The 25,621-nt window shown below is 35.7% G+C and overlaps 1 protein-coding gene across 1 annotated transcript in view; it reads right to left on the reverse strand.

Moving 5' to 3' along the window:
• Nucleotides 1-25,621, reverse strand: part of LOC100915424 (usherin-like) — a 254,245-nt gene that overhangs the window by 68,097 nt on the left and 160,527 nt on the right. Inside the window, exon 13 of the mRNA XM_031968582.1 lies at nucleotides 5,945-6,128. Coding sequence (XP_031824442.1) covers nucleotides 5,945-6,128 — 184 coding nt within the window. The remainder of the gene's footprint in view (nucleotides 1-5,944; nucleotides 6,129-25,621) is intronic.

A 25,621-nucleotide genomic window follows, 5' to 3' on the forward strand; every position in this document is an offset into this window, starting at 1 on the left:
AATTCTGGGGGAGACAAAGATGTTTTATTTGTTCTTAATTTCCTCTATTCCTTAGCATATATGGTTTATGGGTTTGTTTGTTTGTTTGTTTGTTTTGATGATATGGTGACATGCATAAACATTGAGAGACAAGCTTCTGCTTCTGCAACAATTATTTTACTGCACCATTCATGAATAAGGGTCTCCTGAGTATTTCAGTTTTCATTACCATTCACTCATGAGATGATCAGACTTATTTTACGTACAGTACATTTACAACACTGGTTCCCAGTATCTAACATTGTTCTTTTCCTTGATGTAGTTCCCTTCTCTTCTAAATGATACTCATCTAACTCCACCTTTATTCAATCAATATCCATGGGATATTAGCCTCCAAGTCCAAACTAAATAAATCTCTTTTCACGAAAGTATACAGTATTTTGAGTAATTAAAAATGATTGTGCCTGATTTCATAGCCTCTTACCCAGCCAGAAACCTGACTATTGTGGTAATTGTTTGCTTTTAACTGGTGGGAATTCTGCCTGACAGGAACCTTTAGATTGGATCCTCTCTAAATGCTGTTGTTTGATCTGGGAATTCTGATGATTAAGATATAAGAACAATGATGCCTCCAAATTTCACAGACCCACAAATGTAATTTTCTACATTCTCTAGGACTGTTTACTAAATAAGCTACAAATTTCATGTCATTTTATAAGTGCTTCCTCCTCAAGAGCTCCTCCTAAATGAGATATATCTCACATTTATTAAAACAGAATTATATATAATAAAAGAAAAGACATTTTCAACTTAGAAAGAGAAAAACCAAACTAAGATGAATTGCAATATTGATTTTGCCAGGATAAATGGTTTTTGTAATATTAATATAAAGAAACCTTTATTACATTGACTCTCTAGGTACGGCTCAAGCTTCTCCCACAATCTGTTTAAAATCTTCATTTTTTCATCCTTATGGGAAAACCTCACTTGCTAAATGGATTTCATAAACAATAATCTGTCAGGATTTATATAGATAAACAATTTGTGATGTTTATTGACCAGTTCATTATGGTAAACAAAACAGGAGTAAAGCATTGCTAATCTAGGCCAGCAATCATGACCATTATAGCTCTGTTTGGACCCCTATGTAACACAATGTTGTCTGAGATACAAATGGGAAAATAGTTAATTTGCCTCTGTTTTTAGGACTATGAATCTCATATATTTTCCTCTCTGAAGACCTTCCTTCTCTTCCCTCCCCCCCACTCAAGCATGCAAACAGAAAGGGAGTTAGAACCTGTTTACTATTATAAGAGTAATACCTCCATTAGGAAAAAAATGATGCAGTGGAAACATAGTTTGTCATCAGAAGCTTGGTTTTGAAGATGGAAATAATGAACAAAAGCATTGGATCAAAAGTCAAAGGTTCATGGGATTAAATCTCCATGTAAGTGACCTATATTTGCATCTCAGTTCTTCATCTTATTGAAGGAGTTGAATTAGATGAAGATGCTAAAATCTATTTCAGCTCTAAATGTGTGAACCTATGATCCTGAATAGAAGACAAACAGGAGATGACTGTCTCCTGGACTAGTTTATCTTCAGAACATTTCTCCATCTCTCTGAGACCACTTTTCAAGCATCCACTCATAACCATAACAGCCCCAAGAGTAAATGAGAGGTTCACAAATTAAAATAATCTTCACAAAACTATGTACTTCGAGCAAAAAATGTAGCACCTTAGAGGTCACTGAAAGTTTTGACTCACAATAGACTGACAGCAACACAGTGGGGGGAGAAGGAAAGCTGTTTGAAATCAGCAGACCCACATTTGAATACCAGCTCTACTACTTACTATTAATTCTATGTCAAACTTTCTTAAATTGGGGGTCTCAACCCCATATAGGATCATACAACTTTATATAGGGATCACAAAATTATGATTTATTATCAGTAAATATTTGATTTGTATACCAATCTTGTATACCTATATACCTAGGATCATATACAAATTTCTCTGGCAAAAAGGGGTCATGAGTGGGAAAATTTATAATTCCATAAACATCTTATTTGTGAGTACTATTAGGGGAATAGACTAAAGTAGTAGAAATAACACTAGCAGTATGCTCAACATCCTTTGGGGAGAAACTGAGAATATTTTTTTTTAATTCCCAAGTCTGTATTAAAACTTTCACTTCCCCCAATATTTTCTATTACCACATTATAAAAAGTGACAACTTGACAAGAAAGATATCTGACTGCTATATTCTATTTTACTTCTTCTAGTGATTTAATTCTATCAGTAACCTCCAATTTGGAATTTTGTATATCATCTCTACACATGATCAAATGTCATATTCATATGTTCATGTTTATAAAAGAAGGGCAAAATGTCTGCCAAAATTTGGGGGGTCACTTGCAGGATTTCCCTTGCATTCATCCCAATTAAGGAGATGAGACCCTCTGCTAGCTTCTTGAGGGAAGGGACTATTTTTATTTTGGGTTTTGCATCCCTAGTACCAAGCACAGTTTCTGACTGTTCTTAGTAATTGTTTTTACTGTATTGGAAACCACTAGGTTTGATGTAATAAAATCCTATGTTTTAACTCTACCTCTGTCACCAATTTCCCATGTTAACTTAGGAATCTGCCTCCTTGCTTCTTTTTTCTCTCTCCCCTTTTCCCTGTTCTCTTTCTCCCTCTCCTCCCTCCCTTTCTCTCTCCTCTGATCTCTATCCCCTCTTTCTCCCCCTCTCTTTCTCTTCTTCCCTCTGCCCTTCTCTCTTCTCCCCTATCCTCCTTTTCCTCCTTCCCCTTTCCTTCCTCCCCTTTCTTACCTGTGTCCTTCCTTCTCTCCCTCCCTTTCTCTTTCTCTCTCCATACCTCCCTGTGAATTTCTTAAGGGCAGGGACTGTCTTTTGCCTCTTTTTTTAACCCTAGCGCTTAGCACAGTGCCTAGAACATAACATGTTCTTAATAAATATTTATTGACTGACAGGTGTCTGACAGAGAAGGCATACCCAATTTAGGTTTAGAGTAAAATAAGGACAAGTATAATGTGGGGGAAATCTTCTGGATTATGCAGAATAGGGAAGGTGTGAAGAGTCAGTTAACAAGCATTTATAAGGCACTTACTATATGCCAGGTTGAGAACCCAAGGATAGCATAAGTAAATTTAGTGTGTTAAATATGGCTCTGACAATTGTAGGAAAAGAGCTGAATATGATTCTTTTTGTATTCCATTTTTCAAGGGTCAAATTCTATTTTTTTATTACACTGATTTTCACTGGGGCAATTGTTTTGCTTCATTGTTTTCTGTGCTTGGTTTTGTCATGTTTATGTCATGTGTCAGAAATAAATGAAGGGAATTTTGTTCTTATATCAGTTTGTGGGCATCTGTAGCCCTCCCCCATTGTTCTGATAGGTGCCTTTTGAAGAATGATCTACTGAAGAAGAAAAACACAGGTGGTTTGTCAAACTGGGTAGAAGGAACTTGTTTTGGCTCTAGGGAGCATGAGAGGAATATAGAAGAAAGGAACAAAAGGAAAAACATGAGCTATAACGAGTTAAGTGAAGGGAACATGAGGGAGAGCAAGAGGAAGTGATTCCTGTGGAAGCAAATAGGGGATCTTTAGGAGGTGCTCAGTATACTTCAATAGGAAGGACAGATGGGGATGTGATTTTCTCCCAAACAAAAGAATACAATGACTCAATACACTAGTCAAGTCCTGAGCCTAACTTTTCTCTTGCTCCCTAACTATATAAATTCCCTGAGATATCTGGATATTCTTCCCTCAGCTCAAAAGAGATAACCACATATTTGATAGTTCCCCATATTTATAGCTATTTCTGCACTAAAGCTTAAGAGTAGTTTGAAACAGTAAATGGCATATGTACAATAACAACTAAAAGTCATCAGGGAGATTTCCACATCTTTCAAGAAATGAAAAAAAGACACTGTAAAGATAAAATGAATTTTTATCCTTTTCAAACTATGAAAGAAAGAATAAATCAAGTCTTTTCTTGTGGTCATACTTCCAGATTCCCTATTGACCTTTCATGCTAAGGAATTTCCTTTGTAATGATGATCAGTGCTAAAGAGAAAAGACACAACAGAAATCATCAGTTACCCTTGAGTGGGGGGGGGGGGTCATTCCAGATGAGCACACATTCCACATGTCAAGTTTTACAAAAGCACAATCATGCTTATATCCTTTGGTGACACAAGGACACCACAGTTTCATTTTCCTTCTCAGTTCAAGGGGATACCACATGACACTAAGTCTTAGAAGAGAAAAAAATCTCTAGTGTACTCACCTCCCTGATTCTGTTAATCATAATTAGGGATTTTTCTCCATTCTGAAAATATAAAGTAGGGAGGAGTTTTGAAAAGGGATGATGGGGCGTGCCAAGGCAACGTCACCATTCCAACTTACCCTTCAATTCTCTTCCATTTCTTTACATCTCCACTTCCCCTCCTACACACCCTTAGAGGTCATAGGAATATAGACAGAGAAGCAAAAAGGACCTGAGAGATCATCATATTCAACATTTTCATGTAACACATGAGGAAACTGAGGCTCAGAAAGATTAAGTGAATTGCTGGATTCACACAACTAGTTTGTCTGAGTTAGGATTCAAACCCAGGACTTCCTGATTCCAAATTCACTGCCCCCCCCTACTACATTACTGCTCCCCACCTTACCAAAAAGGATTTTTCAAATAGGTTTGAGTCTTGGAGAAACAATGCAAGGGTCCTACCCATAGAGAGGGCATACATTTCCCCTCATTTACCAGCTAGATTTTCAGTTTGCATTTACTCAGTCCACACTCTAATGGAAGTGTTAATGAGTACTGGCATGGCCAAAAGGCAGGCAGCAGGAGGGAAATGAGAAGATAAAAAGAGCTTGGATAATCTACAAACCCTTGAATAATCAGCAGTGGACTATGTACTAATTTAGGGGTTAGTCAGTCAGCCAGCAATATATGTATGTGCATATACTGAGAGCCTGCTGGGTGCAGAGCACCTTAGAAGCTGCATGGGGATGGGAATAGCAAAGAAATAAAAGTTACAGTTTCTACCTAGAAAGAGCTTATAATCTTATGGGATAGATTAGATAAATACACATCATAATGCTGTAAGGACACTTTTTTTTAACAGCACACAAACGAGTGTAAATTAATACAGTATAAATATCTATGTAAAGGCAGAGGGAGCTGAATGAACTAGATTCATAAGAGTTAATGAAGTTTCAGAAAATGCTTAATATATTTGTATGCTATACCTTATAAATTGAAAAAAATAGTTCATTGTTAAAATATATAGGTATATATAGATATATATATATAGTTGTATATATATATAGATGTGTATATATAAATAGGTGTGTGTGTGTGTGTGTGTGTGTATACACACACACACACACACACATATATACATATATATATATTACTGTGAGGGGGAAAAAAAACAGGCAAGCTCATCTGCTAGAATTTAAATCTTAAGGAGAAACAGGAAAAATACAAAAGCAGTTAGCATGGGATGATAGGAATTAAGTTCAGGAAATCTATGGTGATAATAGGGAGTACCTCTCTTTCAGCACCCAATAGTTTTCAGTGCTGGAGTTTTAAGAGTTTGACATTTGAGAATTTGTGTAAAAAGATGGGGGTTGGGGGGACCAAACTTCAGAGTAAAACCCCAAGCTTTAGAAAATAGACTGATTTAACACCAATCATCTTTTAAAGCAACTGCCTTAGGAAACATGCAGAGAGCCTCATGACATGTTTAACATCAGAAGCAGAGGTTAAATAGATATAAATATAAGCATGTGAATAAACTGAAAGTTTTACCTTTTAGAGAAAATGTTTTGAGGCTGCCAATAAAGATTTCAAAGTTAGCAAGCAGAGATAATTGCCAAGATAATTAAATCAGAAACATTTAATTATTAAAACTAATAGATGTTTACCTCCCAGCCAGAGGATCAAACCCAAAATAATGGTCCTTGCAATGGTCACACCTCTGTCCAATAATAGAAGCATCTTGGCATATGCACTGACCAGTTAGGTTATTACAGACCTGATGAACTGCACCAGCTGTATGGCATGAGCATGGCAGGCAGCCAGTTTTATTGCCTGGAGAAACATAAAAACCTAGGAATAAAGAAACCAAACTATTATAAATTGTTTTCTTTTCTTTGCCACCACCCACCCCTCTCCTTTTATTGGTCCAGGATTGTAATTTCACCAATATAGGGAACTACCAGTATGGAAACTCTCTCCACAGAAGAAGGTAACATTATAACTTAGATCATAATTTTGTAGATTTTAAGCAATCTATAATCTTAAAAAGAGTTACCCTGCATACAGAGATTAAGTGACTTGTCTATGGTCACAGCTAATATGTGTGATGATATATTCCTCATTCTTAGAGATCTTCAAATAGTAGTTAAGCTATTTGGGTATATTAATGATATAGCATAGCATAGCATTCATTTTTCACAACTAGTTGTTTGCTAAAGTCACTTTGCACACTCAGATTCTGTCTCAAGGAAAGAACTTAAACATGGGTTGTGCTGAATTCAATGCTAGCTCTCTAGTCTTGTTAAGCTCTCTTTTTTCCATTTAATAAAGAAATAACACTATCATCTAGTTCCATCTTACATTATACTTGGATGTAAAGCGTGGCATATGTGTTCTTGAATCACTGTATAAATTAGCACATAAGGAAGATTTGAACCAATGACAGCTTGTGAACTGCATACAACTATAAGATATTTATGATGTCTGTGGCATCCCAAGTAAGGATTATGACCTTTGGAAGCCAGAAAGACAAACTAAAGTACCCACACCTAGGATCTTGTTAGGCATTTAATATCATCATCAGAATTTCCTGGTTGGGATTTATGGGTTTGTTTTGGCTGGCCATTAGATGGGATGATCAAGTAATATAAAAGGGGAAACCATTAGTACCATATGGACATAGAATGGCATAATTCAAAGAGAACTGGATGTGGAATTAAAAGATTCAAATCTTAATTCTATCTGTGTGAACTTGATCAAATCATTTAACCCCTCTAATTTTCAATTTCCTCATCTGTAAAATGAGAGGGTTGGGCCAAATACTCTCTAGTGCACCTTCCAATCCTATTGTAAATTCTTTACTTACCCCTCAGTTTCCCAAAAACCATGTGAAGAAGAGAGAGCAATTTTAACTGCCATCCTTACATGTTAATCAATAAAGTATAATAAGCACTAGTACTATTCTACAGAAAAAGAGATGAAAAGATTTTGGGTTAACTCTGGTCACTGTGCTCAAAAATCTCACATTTAAGTGGGGTGAAAGGACAGAAAAATACAAACATGGCATAAATATATAGTCAACTGCCAATTATTTATGTAATGGGAAAGAGCAAAGAGTAATTGGAATCCACAGATAACCCTAAAACCTCATTTAAGCCCATTGTTGCAACCTTCTCCCATACCAACCATTTTGTCATAGCTTCTAACAATTAGCAAAATTGATTGGTCTGTGTTTTCCATTCTCTCCTAACCCCTGTGTACTCCCTCTTATAAATGTTAGCAAGCTTAAAATGGAAAATTGTGGTCAGTAAAAGGAAAGAGGTAAACTCAAGGCTCTATCCTACTCATTCAGCACTAACTATACACAGCTTTGAATTATAGTAATTTTTATATGAATACATCTTATATCCCAATAAAATAGTAAGATCTGAAGAGATGGAGTTTATACCTTCTGGTTTTTTTTTTATAATCTCCATTCTATTAAGGCAATAAAAAGAATATAAGAATATTTCATTTCCTCAGTGTGAACTATTTGCAATTTGGAAACACCCTCATACTGATAAAGATTGACAGTTAATTTGAAGAGACCTTCGTGACATGCCAAGAGATAAATACTTCTATTTATAGATCCACAGTTATCATCTCTCAGAGACATGTGTTGTCTCCTCTTTTAGAATATAAGCCTCTTGACAGTAAGAACTGTCTTTCCTCATCTGTAGAATGAGTTGGAGAAGAAAATAGCAAACCACTCCAGTATTTTTGCCAAGAAAATTTGGGGTCATAAAGAGTTAGGCATGACTGAATAAAAAGACACAACACCCCAACAATAACCAAAAAGTGGTTGTAGACACAAATTACTTAGAATATATTTGTTTGCATTCAAATGTACAATTATGAATTTATGATGACAATTTGAGTGAATTTTGAGTGAATGAATTTCATGCAAGATACTGGCTTTGTTTAAATTTTAATACTATAGTGATAAAAGACCGTTATTTGTGTAAAGGAAACTAATCAAAAATCCAGGCATTTACTAAGGACCTATTGTGTGCCAAGAAGTCCCTAGTACCCACAAAGGTTCATAAGCAACTGAAAGAAGCTGGAGAAAATCATATAACAACACATTGGCTGTCACTTACAAGTTTATGTCATATTATCTCATCTGGGTCCCACTGTAGTAAGAGCCAATCCTATATATCCCTAATTGGTTCACTGAGGCAGCTAGATAGGTCAGGGGATATATCTCTGGGCCTGGAATCAGCAAGAGCTGAGTTCAAATGTGACCTCAGACACCTACTAGCTGGACAGGTCACTTAACTCTGCTTTTCTAAACTTTTTCATTCCTCTTTAAGCTTCCCATAGCTCCATCTCTCCCACAGTCTCAGCTGAGAACTGTGCCATATATTTCACTGAAAATTTTTAAGGCCATATGGCTACTTCATCTTTTCTCCTTTTCACCCCTATTTCTCATCTTTTATTACTCCAAAGTTATCTGCAATAATGTCCTTCTTTACCCCTGCTTCATATGAAGAGATGGTCTTTCTCCTTGCCAGGGCAAACCACTCGATGTGCACAAGGGATCCCATTCCATTCTGTCTCCTCAAGCAGATTGCTCCCTCTATTATCCCTACTCTCATTAATCTTCAGCCATATCCTGTCTTCTACCTCCTTTCCTACTGCTTATAAGTATCCTCATGTTTTCCCCAGTCTCAAAAAAAAATCCTTCATTTAATCTTTCCTTGCCAGATATCATACTATGTTTCCCCTCCCTTTTTGGCTAAATTCCTTAAGAAAGCAATCTACAAGAGGTCCCTTTCCTCTCAATCTCTTCTTAATTCTTTGCAGTCTATCTTCTGATCACATCATCCAATACAAACTGCTCTTTCCAAAGTTACTAATTGTCTCTTATTGCTAAGTTTAATGGCCTTTTCTCACTCCACATATTTCTTGGCCTTTCATCAGCCTTTGGCTCTGTTGATCACTCTCTTTCCCTTATCACACTCACTCTCTCCTTCTCTCTTTCTCTTTCTCTCTCTCTCTCTCTCTCTCTCTCTCTCTCTCTGTCTCTCTCTTTTTGTCTCTCTGTCTCTCTGTCTCTGTCTCTGTCTCTCTCTCCCTTTCTCTCTCCCCCCCCCCCCCACTTGCTCTCTTCTTTCTGGTATTCATGACATTGTTCAAATCTCCTAGACAACTTAAAATCCCCTCTTCAAATCTTACCTATTACTATGGGGGGTACAACCATTCTCCATTACTCAGTTACCCAGGCTCAAAACCTAGGTGTCAAATTAGATTCCTCACTCTTACCTTCCATATATATATATATATAAAATCATTTGTCAAATTCGCTCATGTCTACCTTTATAACATTTCTCATATTCAACCCCTTTTTTCCTCTGACACTAACTACTCTGGTACAGGCACTCATCACTTCATATCAAAACTATTTTAATAATTTTTGTTAGTCTTTTTTGCCTTAAGTCTTACTCTACTCTATTCTCTACTCAATGGTCAAACTGATCTGCCTAAAGTGCAGTTCTGATCATACTACTACCCTGCACTTAATAAACTCCAGTGGCTCCCTTTTACTTCCAGAATCAAATATAAAATCCTGTGTTTGGCAATTAAATCCCATAGAAACATGACCCCTTATGACCTTATCAATTTTCTTAAACCTTACTCTCTTCTACATACTATACAATCTAGTTACACTGACCTTGTTGCTGTTCCTCATTCACATACTCTCTCCCAACTCACTGGTTATCCTTGAATGTTCTACCTCCTTATCTCTGCCTCCTAGGTTCTTTGGCTTCCTTGCAATTTCAGCCAAGATACTACTTTCTTCAAAAATGGTATTTCCTTATATTTCTTAATTTCAGCATCTTCCCCCCTGAAATTGCCCCCCGATTTATTTGTACATAGTTGTTTACATGTGGTATCATCCCATTTCATGGTAAGTTCCTTGCTTGTTTGTATCCCCAGCACTTAGCACAGTGTAAATGCTTACTGTGTTAATTGACTGATGGACTGAATGGTGCTCAAAGGATATAAAGACAAAGAAACGAAATACTCCTGGACTTCATGGAGCTTGTACAAATCTCTTGTACTTAAAAAAAAATGAAAACCTTCCCTATATCCTGTTATCTTCACAAGCTATTGTCCTGAATTTCTCCCTTTTAACCAAATTTCTTGGGGGGAGAAAAAACTCTGTACTATGTGTCTACATTTAATCTTTCGTGCTTTTCTATATTCTCTGCATTTTGGTTTCCAATTTCATTATTAAGCCAGAAGAAAGATTTTAGGAAAAGATAATAAAAAATGTTGTAGGGAATGTGGGAAAAGTGGGACACTAATGCATTGATGGTGGAGTTGTGAAAAGATCAAACCATTCTGGAGAACAATTTTGAACTATGTCCAAAGGGCTATAAAACTGCATACTTTTTGATCCAGCAGTGTCATTACTTGGTCTGTATCCCAAATAGATCATAAAAGAGATAAAAATTGCCTACAAATGCAAAAATGTTTGTATCAGCTCTTTGTGTAGTGGCAAAAAAAAAAAGGAAAATGAATAGATGTCTATCAATATGGAAATCATTGGATAAGTTATGGAATATGAAAGTAATGAAATATTATTGTTCTGTAAAAATTGATGAACAGGTTGCTTTTGGAAAGGTCTGCAAGGATTACATGAAATGATGCTGAATGAAGCAAGCACAACCAAGAAAACATTGTACATGGCAATAGCAGGTGATCAATTATGAAAGACTTACTTCTTCTCAGCAAAACAGTGATCCAAGCCAACCCAATAACCTTTGGATGGAAAACACCATCTGCATCCAGAGAGACTGAATGTAAAGCAATACATACTATTTTTCACCTTTTTTTGTTTTTTTTTTAAATGTGGTTGTTCTCTTTTGTTCTGAATTTTCTCTCCCAACATGATTCATATGGAAATATGCTTTTAAAAATGAATGTTTAAAAAAAAACTTGTTTTACATGTAACTCGGGAAAATAAAAATAATTTTTAAAATCCTAAAAACAATAACAAAAAATTGAATGAATTTATCTTCCTCTCTTTTGATACCTCCTTGTTATGACACTGTTGGCTGCCTCCTTCCAAATACTGACTTTTTATTTCTTTATATACATTTTTTGCTTATCTGACTACCTCTCAATATCTCCCACTAGATCTTCATCCATGCAATATTCTTCAATTGTGTGGTATTCCTGTCACTCTCCAATATGATGTTTTCATTGGCTCTCAGCAAATCAGTAATTAGCTCTATGCTAATGACTGCCAAATTTATCCAAACAGCTCTAGTCCTTTCCTTGAGCTTTAGACCCACATCACCAAATGTCAACTGGGCATTTCAAAGGCTTCCCATCTTCCACTCAGCTCTCAAATGGATCTCTCTAAAACAGTTCTGACTGCATCACTCTATTATTCAATACTTTTCAGTGGCTTCCTATCATCTCCAGGATTAAATATATAATTATCTGGGGTTGTTGGAGTTCAGAATCCTTCGTAATCTATTTTCTTCCTACTTTTCCAGTATTCTTACACCCCATTCCTTTCCCACTCCCAAATATACTCTAGGATTCAGTGTCATTGGCTTCCTTTCTATTCCTCATATAAGATTCCATTTTCAAACTCCATGCATTTTCACTAGCTGTCTCTCATGTTGAGAATTCTCTTCCTTGTCATCTTAAGCTTTGGGTTACCCTTGCCTCCAAGACTCAGCTAAAAGCTTATCTATCTTACAACAAGCTTTTCCCAATCCCCCTTTAATTTAATACCTTTCCTCTAAAAGCATTCCTGCCCAATTTATCCTATAAGTATCTTGTGAATACATAGCTATTAGTGTGTTGCCTTCCATTAGACTTCAAGATCCATGGAAGCAGGGATTCTCTTTTGCCTTTCTTTGTAGCCTCCACATTTAGCACAGTTTCTGGCACATATTGGGTACTTAATAAACGTTTAACTAAATAGCTGATTTTTCTCAATAGCTACCTTTCCTCAGTGCTTTCCTATTTTCTATTAAAAATATCATCTTTCCAGTTTCCCAGATTCAATGTCATGCTCAATATCTCACCCTCTCTCTCACCCCTTTTATCCAATCATTTGTCAAATCCTACTCTTTCTGCCTTTATCAAACAACCTTTTGTGTATGACTTCTTTCAATTCATAATGCTACTTGCCTAATTTAGGCACTCAATACATCTTGCTTGTATTGTTATTTTGTTGTTTAGTTGTTTCAGTCATGTCTAATTCTTCAGGATCCCATCTCTGGTTTTCTTAGCAAGGATACTGCAGTAGTTTGCCATTTCCTTTTCAAGTTCATTTTGTAGATGAGGAAAGTGATGAGGCAGTGACTTAACCAGGTTGTGCTCAGGAAGATGAGTCTTCTTGACTCCAGGCTTGGCACTCCTATCCACTGGACCACCTAGCTGCCCTGGATTATTATAATGACACATTAATTTCCCTACCTCAAGTCTCTCCTTACTACAATCCCTCCTCTACACAGCCTTCAAAGTGATTTTTCAAAAGCACATATTACTCCCATATCACTACCCTAATCAATAAACTTCAGTAGTTTTCTATTATTTCTGGGTGTAAATACTGACACTAAGGTGTTTAAGGCATTTAGAATTTAAAACCTTTCTCACACTAATCCTATGCCACCTTTCTAGACTTATTATATATTATTCCCCTAATCATTTCTCTGCAGGTCAGCAACACTATCTTTATTAGTATTCCTCATACAAAACATTCCATTTTCTATCTCACAGGCCTTGCACTGACAGTCACCATATGTACAATGAACTCCTCCTTACCTCTGTCTCTTTTAAATTCTGGTTTCCTTCAAGACTCATGCCAAATAATAACTACTATAGGAAGCTGCTCCTGGTCCTTCTCCCCTACCCAATGCTAGTTCTCCCTCCATAGAATACTTTCTCTTTGCTTTATATTTGTTATATATGCATTTGTATAGCAGTTTTAAAATCAGGTGAGCTTTCATAGGTCATTATTTCATAAGAATACCAAAACCCTTATTCTTTCTAACCAATACTGACAGATTTCCTCATCAACCCTCATCTTGGGTTTCACAGCAATCATGGGGTAAATTTTAATACTTCATAAATTAATACAAACACAATCTCTCATTCATTAATCAATTAGCTCTAGAAACCTAACACAGTTTATAAATAAACTAAAAAAACTATGGAGGGGCAGGGGATATCTGGAAGGTTCTGCTTCTTTTTTAATATGAAATCTCAGTCTTAAAAACCTCAAGGAACACCAGCATAACTGACTATAGAATTTATTAAAAATAACAGGTAATACAAAGACAGTTTAACATTTCAACATTATGCTAGCTGTAATAAAAGACATAATCCACATCACCTCTGTCTCTACAATCAACCTAATCATAAGCAACTGATGACTCCTCCCCACAGATGTTCAAAGTTCATCTCTCTCAGGATGGCAGGTCAAGTTATCTCAAGATAACTTCTCCACAATAAAACATTGAATTCCATTCTCTCAAAATATCTTTCTACTTAGTAATTTCTCAAAAAGTTTTCTTGGTCCTTTCTCTTTGTGCCTCACATAATTCATCTTCAACCTCAACAGTTAACTTTCTCCAGAATGACAATTAAGTTACAACTGCCCAATGTTCAGTTCTTCCTCTCCAAATGTTTGGAGAGTTTAACCATGTTATTAAAGTAAAATAAAACTATCCAGTCTCTGTAAAACAGGTTCTCAAAACTGGGATTATACTTATATGTGTGTATATTGTCTGGTCCTCCAGAATGTATGGTTCTTGAGGACAGGAACTGTTGATCACTTTAGTCTTTGTATTATCAGCACAGCATATGATACATAATGATTGCCTATCACATTATGGTCAACTGATTGGGTGTTTCTAGTGGCTGCAAGCTAAGAGATTCATAGTGGTAGTAAGTTCATAACTTTGGCATCATCAGCACATCTCAAGGTGAGCTAATGAGTCTGAAAATTTTATAGCACATGTACACATAAGGAGTGTTAAGTGAAAGGTGTTATGATAACATGAGTTATCAAGAAAGCTGGATCCATCAGACAAGCATTGGAGAATTGGCGAATTATTCATTTCTTTTGGAAAGCAAAAGGGGAAGATGGCTTGGCTAAGAAAAATACATGTAAGAAAAAAAAAAGATGCAATGAGTGGTACAGTGGAGGATGGAAGCTTTTAAGGAATCTGAGACCAGGTGGGTGAGCTCCTTAGAACCCACAGAAGAGGCTATGTAGGAATTTGCCATAGGGTTAATTTCCCCCTCCCTTTACAGGAGCCTGGTTATTAAGGTTAATCCCACCAGTATTTTAGTTGCCCTATTTTTAAACAGTTCTAATTAGGATGAGTCAGTTACCTTACTGCTCAACTATTACTTCTTACTTTTACCTGAGTAAACCTAATTCTAGACCATTACCTCTCCTTTTATGACTTCTAACTATAGAAAACAACCTTTTCCCTTGCCTCCTGTTAAAACTTCAAATTTTTTGTGCAGCTTAATGATTGCCGACCTTAATTTCTGTCCTTTATCCCAATTCTTTACCAAGCCCACGCCATTAGCTCCATTTCCCATGCTCCTCACCTTTATTCCTGTATCATTTTAACTTTTCGAAGCTACTTTTTGTGACCAATCCTGGATTACATTTTAAGTGTGGTCATTACATTGTTATTAACCTGGCACCATGTTACATTGTAAACTTCTACCCACTTACAAAGAGAGATCAAAACATAGTTTTTGCTCCACCAGGTTTGGTTCAAACTCAGCCCCACTCCTTTGAGAGGTAAATCTCAAATGAACGACCAAGTAATAATCATCTAAAGTTAGCAGTTAGCCATATTACAAAAAGGTGATGTTTTTATCAGCAGGGAGCCCCAGGTTCAGTTATTGCAGACACCATATAGTTCAAAGTTATTAGTGAGGCAGCTGGTATTCTCTTCTACAGTAGCTATTTGCACAGCATACTACCTGTCCTGTGCATAAAATGAAGAGTCCATTCCCCAGCAATGTCCCTCCAGAGGACTATGAACAACTCAGCTGTGCCTTGGTCTTAGATGGGAGATGGAAAACAAGTTTAACCTCTAGGCCTTTTACAGAAAAGGAGGCCAGATCTGAGGCTAAGTACTAATTATAAGCCATTTAGAAGAAATGACTCCCAAACCAAACTTGAGAATGGACACCAGCTTAGAAGAGAAAAGACTAGGTATGTATATGGACTTGTACTGTCTTGTTAAGGACATGACTGATCCCAGTTTGCAAACTAGTTTTGCACATTATACCCATGTTCAGAATTTTTAACAAGAACAATTCTCTTTGGGGATTATGCTATCTAGGTGACGTGTATGAAGTTGCATAAAAAATTATAATTGACACAGTCAATCAAGGATTAATGTTATCAATATTATGAAACTACTAACCCGACCACTTGTCAGATCCTCTTAATGCCTACATATTTTTCATCCATAGAGAGAACATTTAAATTTTTTAAGTCCAATTTAAAAAAAAATTCTCTCTTATTAAGGACAAATTTATTTTAAATTAAGTAGTGCCTTCTTATAACCATAATTTCCTGCCATGATTTCTATCAAGATAAGAGGCTTATCTATTAACATATATAAGGAAAGGGAGACATTCATATGTATGTGTATGCATTGTGTGTGTGTATATATATATATATGTTATATATAATATATATCATCTATAGATATTATTACAAATTATATTTATAAAAAAGGAAGGATACCCAAGAGGGTGAGAAGTAAAATGAGTAAGAAGAGGGGGGGCACAAAATGGAAATTTAAACATAAAATATGATTTGTAAACTTTTGTCATATCGATGGTTTATTTGTATCCAAACAATAGATTTTTGAACTATTCTTAGCCAATAGGCCACAAGAAATGTAAAACTATGTTATAGCAGTTTTGATTTAGCCACAAAAAATAAAATAAAATAAAATAGTCACAAAGCTAAATACTCCTATTCCAAATCTACAGGGTATAATAATGCACTCTCCAAAGCCGCGTAGGGGAGAAAATACTCCATTAGACTCTCCAGTTGTATTGAGAGCCAAATTTTACCACCTACTTCTAAAACCCACATAGGGCTCCCTTTTGTAAGTTTATAACACCCCAGGCTCTAATTCACTGGTCACAGAATCAGGCTCAGTAATAACAATGATAAAAATATAACAACAACAACTACTATTACTATCTAACAAATCATATCTCACTCAACTTCTAGATCATCAAGCTGAGAGCCAAAATTTAACATAATGGTCAAAACTCTACATGGTGAGCAATACAGCCAGCAAATTCAAAGTGAAAAAGTAAAGAAAAACCCCCTTTAGGGATTATAAACTTTAATCTGTTTACTGGGTTTTTAGAAACCTTCCTTATGACACAGCAGAGATTTGAATTTACTCTACAAAAGAGCTGCTCTTGTCTTGACTCCAGTTTCCCCACTGACTTGAGTACTTCTTAAATTCAAGGATTATAAAGCTCACAGATGTGGCTAAGAACTCTCACCTACCTGTATATCAGCTTTTCTATCTGATAGCTTTGGTGTGACTTTTACCCTAAAAGTTGGTACTCAAAATGAGCAACTCATTTGCCTAGACAGTGGCCTCACACAACTTTGGTGCACTGTTACTTGGTGGAAAACTAGTGACCAAATCCTAATTTTATTAACAATGCCTTGGATCTAGCTTTGATATATGAGTTCAACAATAAACACATATGATTTATTCTTAATAAAATAGATACATTGTTTAAAAAATTTAGAGAAAAGGAAAGATTTTATCATTTGCAAAACATAAAAGAAATGCAAAAATAAGGAAATGTTTAAGCAACAAAAATTTTTTAGGGTGATCTACGTGTTATCAATTAGTCTTTCTTTATTCCAAAAGCTGCAGTCCTCCATAAACCCTCTGACTTCACTTTTCAAGGACAAGGGTGGGTCACTGGCTCAGTATTCCTTGACATCATTCTTCTGCCTCTTCTAGCCTAGCCTCTGATTAAGTGCCTGCTTCAGAAAGTCACTAGGTCATACAGCCCTAGGAAAGGGAACCAAGGGGGGAAAAAAAAAACAGAGCACTATATTTATTAGCGCATGTGCGTGTGTACATTCATATATGTACACATACCCAAATAATTTTAAATTAAAGCATTTTAAAAATACTTAATGGAGGTTAAGCTGCATTTTTAACCTCTGTTCAAGTTATTGAATGGCATATTAAAACCAATGTGGCTCTAATGTACCTTCTAATGTGCACTGCTGCTTTAACAAATTGCCTATAAATTTTAGTTGAACCAAGCCTATTCCTTGTGCAGTTGTAGTAAGGTTAGGTTAATAATACATGAGGTTTCATTATATGCACCTTCTTCCTTAATAATTTTTTTAAAGAAACTGGCATGGAATCTAGGTGTAATAGGCTAATATGGTCAAACATTGCTTAAAATCACAGAGGTAAAGGGGGGAAAGGACTCCATAGGTCTTCCAATCAATTCCCATAGCCAAAGCAAGGTTTTCCCAAGTAATAAATGATCTATTTATTCAGGATATGCTTAAGAAAGTAGAATGAAAGTCCCAGATTGTGGAAATGCATTTTAATGTGGCAGCTATAAAGCTGACCAATGTGAAATATCTGTTTATAGGGAAAGCACTTCAGGATAAGAGGGTTTCTCAATCTAAGTTTCATTGGAAAGAAACACTGTTTAAAAAAGAAAGAAAGAAACACAGCAGAGCTCTCTTATTTAGAGCAATGCAAAAACATTCATAAAAACATATTCATGAACCCACTAAATTGCATTTTTTGTAAAAGAAAAAAATTTAGACATTCAGCCCAAGTTGCTTCTTGCCCACTCATCAAGACAATCACTCCTTCCGGATCTCTGTTCCATTCACCACAAACCACACTGGGGAGAAGACAAATCCACACAGTATTCAGTCCTTAAATCCTCCTGGGAAATTATACTTCATTGTTTTACTTTCATCTCATTCACCATGACCATCTCCTTTGAGGAGTTAGTCATAAAAGATCCACTAATAATTACAAAAAAAAAAAAAATAATAATAAAAAAAAGAAAGAAAGAAAGAAAGAAAGAAAAAAGAAATCATAGATCTTAGTGCTAGGAAGGCATTCAAAGGTAATTGATCATCTAGTACAATCCCTCAATTGATACATGAGTTCCTCCTATAACATACTTGCAAAGTTGGAAAGCTCAATACCTCCCCAGGAAGCCCATTGCTAGAGGAAAAACACCATGTACTTCTTTCAGAATGTCTCAAAGAGAGAGCAATGATATCCTATCACAGGGTTATGATACCCCATTCATTCTTTAAAGAGGAAGAGAATTGCCATTAATGTGACTTCAAAAACAAAAACTTGGAAGTTAAAAACAGAAAAAACTAAAATTTAAGATGAATTAAAGAATGAAAATGACAGAATTATCACTGCTTTTTAAATGAAGATGAAAATCGTAGAAATTACACCCATCAAAAGAATACTGGGAAATGAACATGGACCATAACATAGCATTTACCCTCTGTTTTTGGTGGCTTGCATTTTTGTTTTTATTCACAGGTTATTTTAACCTTCTTTCTAAATTCGATTTTTCTTGTGCAGCAAAATAACTGTATAAATGTGTACACATATATTGCATTTAACATATACTTTAACATGTTTAACATGTATGAGACTGCCTGCCATCTAGGGGAGGGGGTGGGGGGAAGGAGGGGAAAATTTGGAGCAGCAGGTTTTATAAAGGTCAATGTTGAAAAATTACCCATGCATATGTTTTGTCAATAAAAAACTATAATAAAAAAATTGTGTCATCTCCTTCAAAAGGCTTTTTTGGAATTCCTCCAGTAGTTATTGCCTAGCCCAACCCACTTGGTGTTCATTTGTACATATCCTGAATTCACTTATCTTTGAACATTTGTTTTAGTAGAATGTAAGCTCCCTGAGGGTAAGGACTTTTACTTTCATATTTATATCTTAGTAATGCTTGCAAATTGAAAGATTCTCATCACTTAAAAGGAAAAGATTTCATCTCCAGGTTTTGTTCTATTAAATTGTTTGAGAGGTGATGCTATGACATGCAAGTGAATTGGATTTAAGTGAGGGAAGGCTGTACAAAGGTCACCTGCCTCATTTTTTTCCACCAGAACCATCTGGGTCCTGTGGTAAGATATAGATCAAGATGACTAGAGATGGTTCTGGATGAAATGGGAGACCTTGGTCTTTTACAGGTTTGGATTTGACCTGAGGCTACACCCATTCAGTAATTAAAGCCAGGTAGCAATTGAGGCAAAGTCCACTTAGCCCCACCTAAAATGAATGAATGAATGAATGAATGATTCTGGGAGGGAAAGGCCCTCTGGCTTTCTGGCAAAAGCTGAAAAAAAAAGATTGTTATTTACATTCAATCTGAGTCAAATGGGACTTAAACAATGACCAAATTGGGCTTGTCTATAAAAAGTCAATCTTTTTACTCTAGGGCAGAAAAGTATGGAAGAAATCATCTGAAAATATGAAAAAGGAAAAAAAATGGAGAGAGCAAAAAAGAAGAAAATATCAAGAATCAATAATGGGAGTAGTGAGCAGTAAACAGTATGAGAAAAGAGCAAAGAAAGGTAGAGATTGAAGATAAATCAGCAATGTGAGCAGATGAATTTGTACCTCAATCCTAAGCCCTTGAAAGTATAAGCCATTTTTGTTGTTATTGAGGGGTGTGTGTGTGTGTGATGGGGTGAACCCTGAAACTGTCCAAATGATGGGGGTGATCTCTGAAACTCTCCTCTGACAGAAACCCATCCTTTAGGGCAGTTAAGTGGTCTCATTCAGTTGGGGCTTTGGTCAGAGATATGGTCTCATCCTCTATTGAGTTGAAGATTAGTCCAGGACCACTCCCAGTAGCTTGAACTTAAGTTATTGAATAGAAGCCCCAGCCCCAGACTTCTTATAAAAAGACAATTCTGAACTCCAAATCTCTACAGAAGTCTGAAGCATGATAATGCCTTGCCAAGGAACCTCTCTTCTTGGCACAGCTGCTTGCCAGGACTCTTGCCCACTGTGAAGATATTATCTTCTCACTGATAACCTTTTGTTATTTCTCTGACAGAATCTTGCCATTGAGGAGTCTGTTTTTCTAGCAAAGCTGCCTTCTCAGTGCCAATAAACTTCCCTTTTCTGCCATTCAGATTTTGGGTTTTGTGAATTCTTTCACATTAGACGGGCACCAGGCAGAGAGGATTCCCCATTCCAATTCTCACATCCCTAGAGACCACTAGAACTGTATCACATGTGTGTGTATGCACGTACATGCACACGTATACATGTGTGCATATGTTGGGAGAGATGCAAGCAAATCAAAGACTATTAATGAGAATAATAAAATGGATTTGTTTTGGGTGGAAGAGAAAAACACATTAAAGAAAGATTAAGCTTTCTTGGCTTACAAATAAATATTTCAGGAAGATGGGAATAAGAAGGGAAACAATTAAACTATACTCCACTCTTGTCAAAAAGAGGGAAATTTCCCCAAAATTTAACTGACATCCACAACTTTTTGAAGAAAGTTCTGATGAAATAGGCATGATGATTTGCATTTTCAGCCCATAGGAGGAAATAGAAATGGGGTCTACTACAGGATATCCAGAGCTCCCTGTTTTCCTTTAAAAGATTGTGTGGGACAAGTGCTAGGCCCCCTTTCCCAAATTAACTATTCAGAGATATCTTCAGGTTCAAAGAAAAAGCACTTATTTAGTACCTGCAGGGAGAGTCCCAGACACACACCTGGGAGCCATGTGCTCATGAATCTAACCAGCTTCCAACTTGTCTGGGATTTAAAAAGCAAAAGACCAGAGCCTTCTTATTGGATAGACTAAAACAACGTAACCATCCTTGACCAATGTTGTCTGTTTCCTGTGGGTCACATCACTTCCTGTGGGTCTGACCTTTAGAGACTATATGATTCCCTGCAACCCAGGATTCAAGACCTGGGAATAGGGATCATGTGACTTAATCTCAAACTGAGAAAACTTCATCCAATTAGTCCCATTCAAAATCATATTTAATAATTGTTACCTTACAATGTGCTCCTAGTTCTACTATTCCTCATACTGTCATAATTAATATCTGATATTAATCTCTTAAACCGGGATGGAGATGGTAAAATACCCTACTTCTGCCGCTCCAAGCTTTAGCTAACAAGTTTTCCCAAATAGTATTGAGGAGGTTGCTTTCTAACATAAACATACTGGTACTATTTATAACGTGCCAGGCCTGAAGTCTAGAAGACTTATCTTCCTGAATTCAAATTTGGCCTTAGATACTAGTTGTGTGACCCTGGACCAATCACTTAATCCTGCTTGTTTCAGTTTCCTCATATGTAAAATGAGCTAGAACAACATATAGCAAACTAGTCCAGTGTTTTTGCCAAGAAAATCCCAAATGGGAGTATGTAGAACCAGACATGACTAAAAAAGATAAATACCACAACACTCTTAACTGAATGCTACAGTTCTGAGAAGAATATCTTTCTGAAAGGGAACACAGCTTCTAGGGAAAACATAGCAGTATGGAGGTCCTCTGACCTTAGAGTGCTTCTGTTTTAACAATCTGTCAATGATTCTAGTCTTGCAGTTTTAATTTTGGATTTTACTTCCTATCTTCTATTCTTCTCCCACCCTTTTTCTCCCCCCCCCCCCCCACACACACATATTTAAAAGCTTAAGAGCACTCATATTCAAGCAGATCTAACCAGATTTGGGATAGATAACAACTAGGATCCCTTGAAATTCTCTTTATAAAAATAATTGTTTTTAATATATTTCCAGAATTATTATCAAGCATTCTACTTTTATTAGGTGAAAGTCATTAGAAAAAAAGGAAATAAACAATTATCAGGTACCTACTATGTGTTTGGTACTGCACTAAGTACTTTACAAAAATTCTTTCCTTTGATCTTCACAACAACCTAGGGAGGTAGATGCTTTAATTAGGATTTTACAGTTGAGGAAACTAAGTTAAACAGAGATTAAATGATTTATACAAGGTCACATGGTTAGTAAATATCTGAATCTAAATTTGAACTCAGGTCTTCCAGATTCCAGGCTCAGAGCTCTATCCACTGTGCTACTTAGATGTCTCAGACAATCATGGGTAGATTTATATATTACTGAGCTAAGGACTTAGTAGGGTAAATCTTATCTAGCTGGACAGGCTTTCAGCACAGATTTGGTGCTAAAAAACATCATCTAAAATCAAAGAAAATCTTCACTAGAACTAAGCCCATTTGTTGATCAATTATTTTGGTTATATTGACTTATAGACTAAAGCACAGAGTGGTGGTGGTAGAATGAAGGGAATATCAATAATGATGGAGCTACAATTCTTCTGAGGAATTTAAAGATTTAAAAGGGAATAAGGATTCATTAAGTGCCTACCATGTGCCTGACATATACTAAGTGCTTTACAAATATCCCATTTGGTCATCACAACAACTCTGAGAGATGAGTGCTATTATGGTCCCCATTATATAGTTGAAGAAACTGAGGCAGACAGGCATTAAGGAACTTGCCCAGAGGTCGTACAACTAGGAAATATTTGAGGTAGGATTTGAACTGAATTTTGACTCCAGATCTAAGGTTCTAGCTATTGTGCGATCTAGCTATTTCAGCACAAATTTGTCATCAGGCATTTATTAATTGTAACCTGGTTCAGTCATTTAATTGCTGTCTGCTTCAGTTTCTTCACCTGTAAAAATGGGGATCATAATAGCACTTACCTCACAAGATTGTTGTGAGAATCAAATGATATATTTAAAAATCACTTAACACAATGCCTGACACAGAGTAGGTGCTATATGTATGCCAATTGTTATTACTGCCATTATTGTTTTTACTCTTATTAATTATCGTTATGTAGAAAAATTTGACTTTCCGAAATATCTTATTCCCCAAGGCCTTTGAAAGAGCTGAAACTATTATTTGAGACTAGCACGTTAAGTGTCGATTGAAGGGATACAAAACAAATGTAAGATATGGTTTCAATCCTTAAGAAGTTCAGTCTACTTATGCAAACCTGACATATAAATATATACATATATATATGTATGTATGTATTTATATATTTATACACACACACACTAAATAGAAAACACCAGGAAAATAAAAACATTTGATTTGTAGTCAAAAGCCTAAGGGGTTCTAATCCTAGCCTTTTCTATCTGACTAGCTGTATAACCTACAAAAGACACTAAATATGTGTCTGCATTTTCATATATTGAATATGAAAGCCCTGGTCTTGGAAATTTCTATGGTCACTTTCAATTCCAAAAGACTATGATTCTATGTGTTATTATGCCTTAGCATAAGACATCTAAGTAGTATTTAAGTGGATAGAGTATTAGACTTGGGGCAGTATCGAGAGTCAAACACTTTTTGTATTTGTGTTCCTGGAGAAGTCACATACCAAAATCTGCCTCACTTTCCTCATCTATAAAATGGAGATCATAGTGGCATCTCATAATGATGTTGTGAGGATAAGATGAAATAACATATGTAAAGTGTTTTGAAAAAATCAAAAACATTAACTATTGTTAACACAAGTAAATAGTTGCTCAGATAAGGGAGAGCTTAATAGGAGTTCTTAAAGTCAAAGAATAATTCAATGGAAAAGTAGGAACGTTGGGAATTGGTAAGAAATAGATATTTTGATCTTTGAAAAATATATAGTTAATAGAACAGGTGCTAAAGAAATGGAGAAAGACAAATGCCTTTATCTCCAAAAAGGAAAATAAAATATTCTTCAAATTATAGGTTAGTGAATATAACCTCAATTCTTAGCAAAAAAAAAAAAAAAATAGAATGCATTAATAAAGGATTTGTGGGCATTAATATAAGAAGCTGTGATCATTACAAACCAAAATAAGTTCATCACAAAAGATCACAACAAATCAGAGTATATGTTAAACATAACTGGATGTGATCAAGATACATGACAAATTCCATTAAATCCAAAAAGTGGTCACTACTGGATCCTGGTGGGATATCTCTATTGTAGATATTGTATTGTCCTTGACCTTATCTTAATCATTTTTAGCAATGACTTTGATGAAAACTTAAATGGCATGCTTATTAAATATTTGGATGACAAAATGTGGAAGGTTAGGAAATATATTGACAGGAAGAATTGAAATCTATAAAGTTACTCTGGATTTGTTATTCTAGAATCTAGAAGAAACAAATACAATAAAGGATTTAATTGGAATAGATGTAAGATCTTATATTTGTACTATTGTAACTAATGGCACAAGTACAAGATAGAGGAAATATGCACAAGTTCATATGGGGAAAAAATGGGAGTTTGAGTGAACTCCAATTCAAAATATATCATTAGGTTAATGAGATAACCAAAAATTCAAATAAAATCACTCTGTATAATATGGAGAATGAAATGGACTATAGTTCCTTGCACTCAGACCACATCTGCAGTATTTAAATTTTAGGGAAGGATAGAAGCCATCCCTTAGAAAGGAACACTTTGCAGATGAGCTTTAGATAAGACTTATAGGGATGTTTGGAAAGAAAAAGAGAATACTAGAAGAGATGATAACTATCTTCAAATAGTCACATGGGAGAAGTTTGCATTTTACTTGACTCTAGAAAGCTGAACAAAACCAATGAAGATAGAATTTGGTTCAGTATAAGAAAAAAACTATACAACAATTAGAGTTCCCCAAAAGAAAAATAGACTACCCGGAGGCTATAAATTTGAGATTGAAGATTAGATGAAAACCTACTAGTAGAAGATATCATAGAAAGGATTACAAATTGGTGTAGACAAAAGCTTTTTAAACTCTGGATCGTGACCACAAATTAAGTCCCAAAATGATGATGTATTATCTAAATTTTTGGTTTATATATCTCTTTTATATACCTATATACCCCAGGGTCATATAAAAATTTCTTGGGCAAAAAAGGGTTGTGAGTGGAAAAAGCTTAAGAAGTCCTGTGCTAGAAAATAATGACTAGTTTCCTTCTAATTTCAGAATCAAGGATTCTAGCTGCATGGTAGGATAAGCCCATAGCTTGAAAATTTCAGTTATTAACTATGACATTACAAAGGAAAGAAGGGAGCTATGGGATATCTTGAAACAATTCCCTATTCTTCTCTCCTTCCATAGACTGATAACAAATCATCATGCATACCTCTTTAACAAGAATAGGAATAGTTGAGAATAACCAATAACATAGAATTGTAAATATGGATAGAATTGAGACTATAACTGTA

This window comes from Sarcophilus harrisii, chromosome 4 (assembly GCF_902635505.1).
Source record: "Sarcophilus harrisii chromosome 4, mSarHar1.11, whole genome shotgun sequence".
Classification (NCBI taxonomy): Eukaryota; Metazoa; Chordata; class Mammalia; order Dasyuromorphia; family Dasyuridae; genus Sarcophilus; species Sarcophilus harrisii.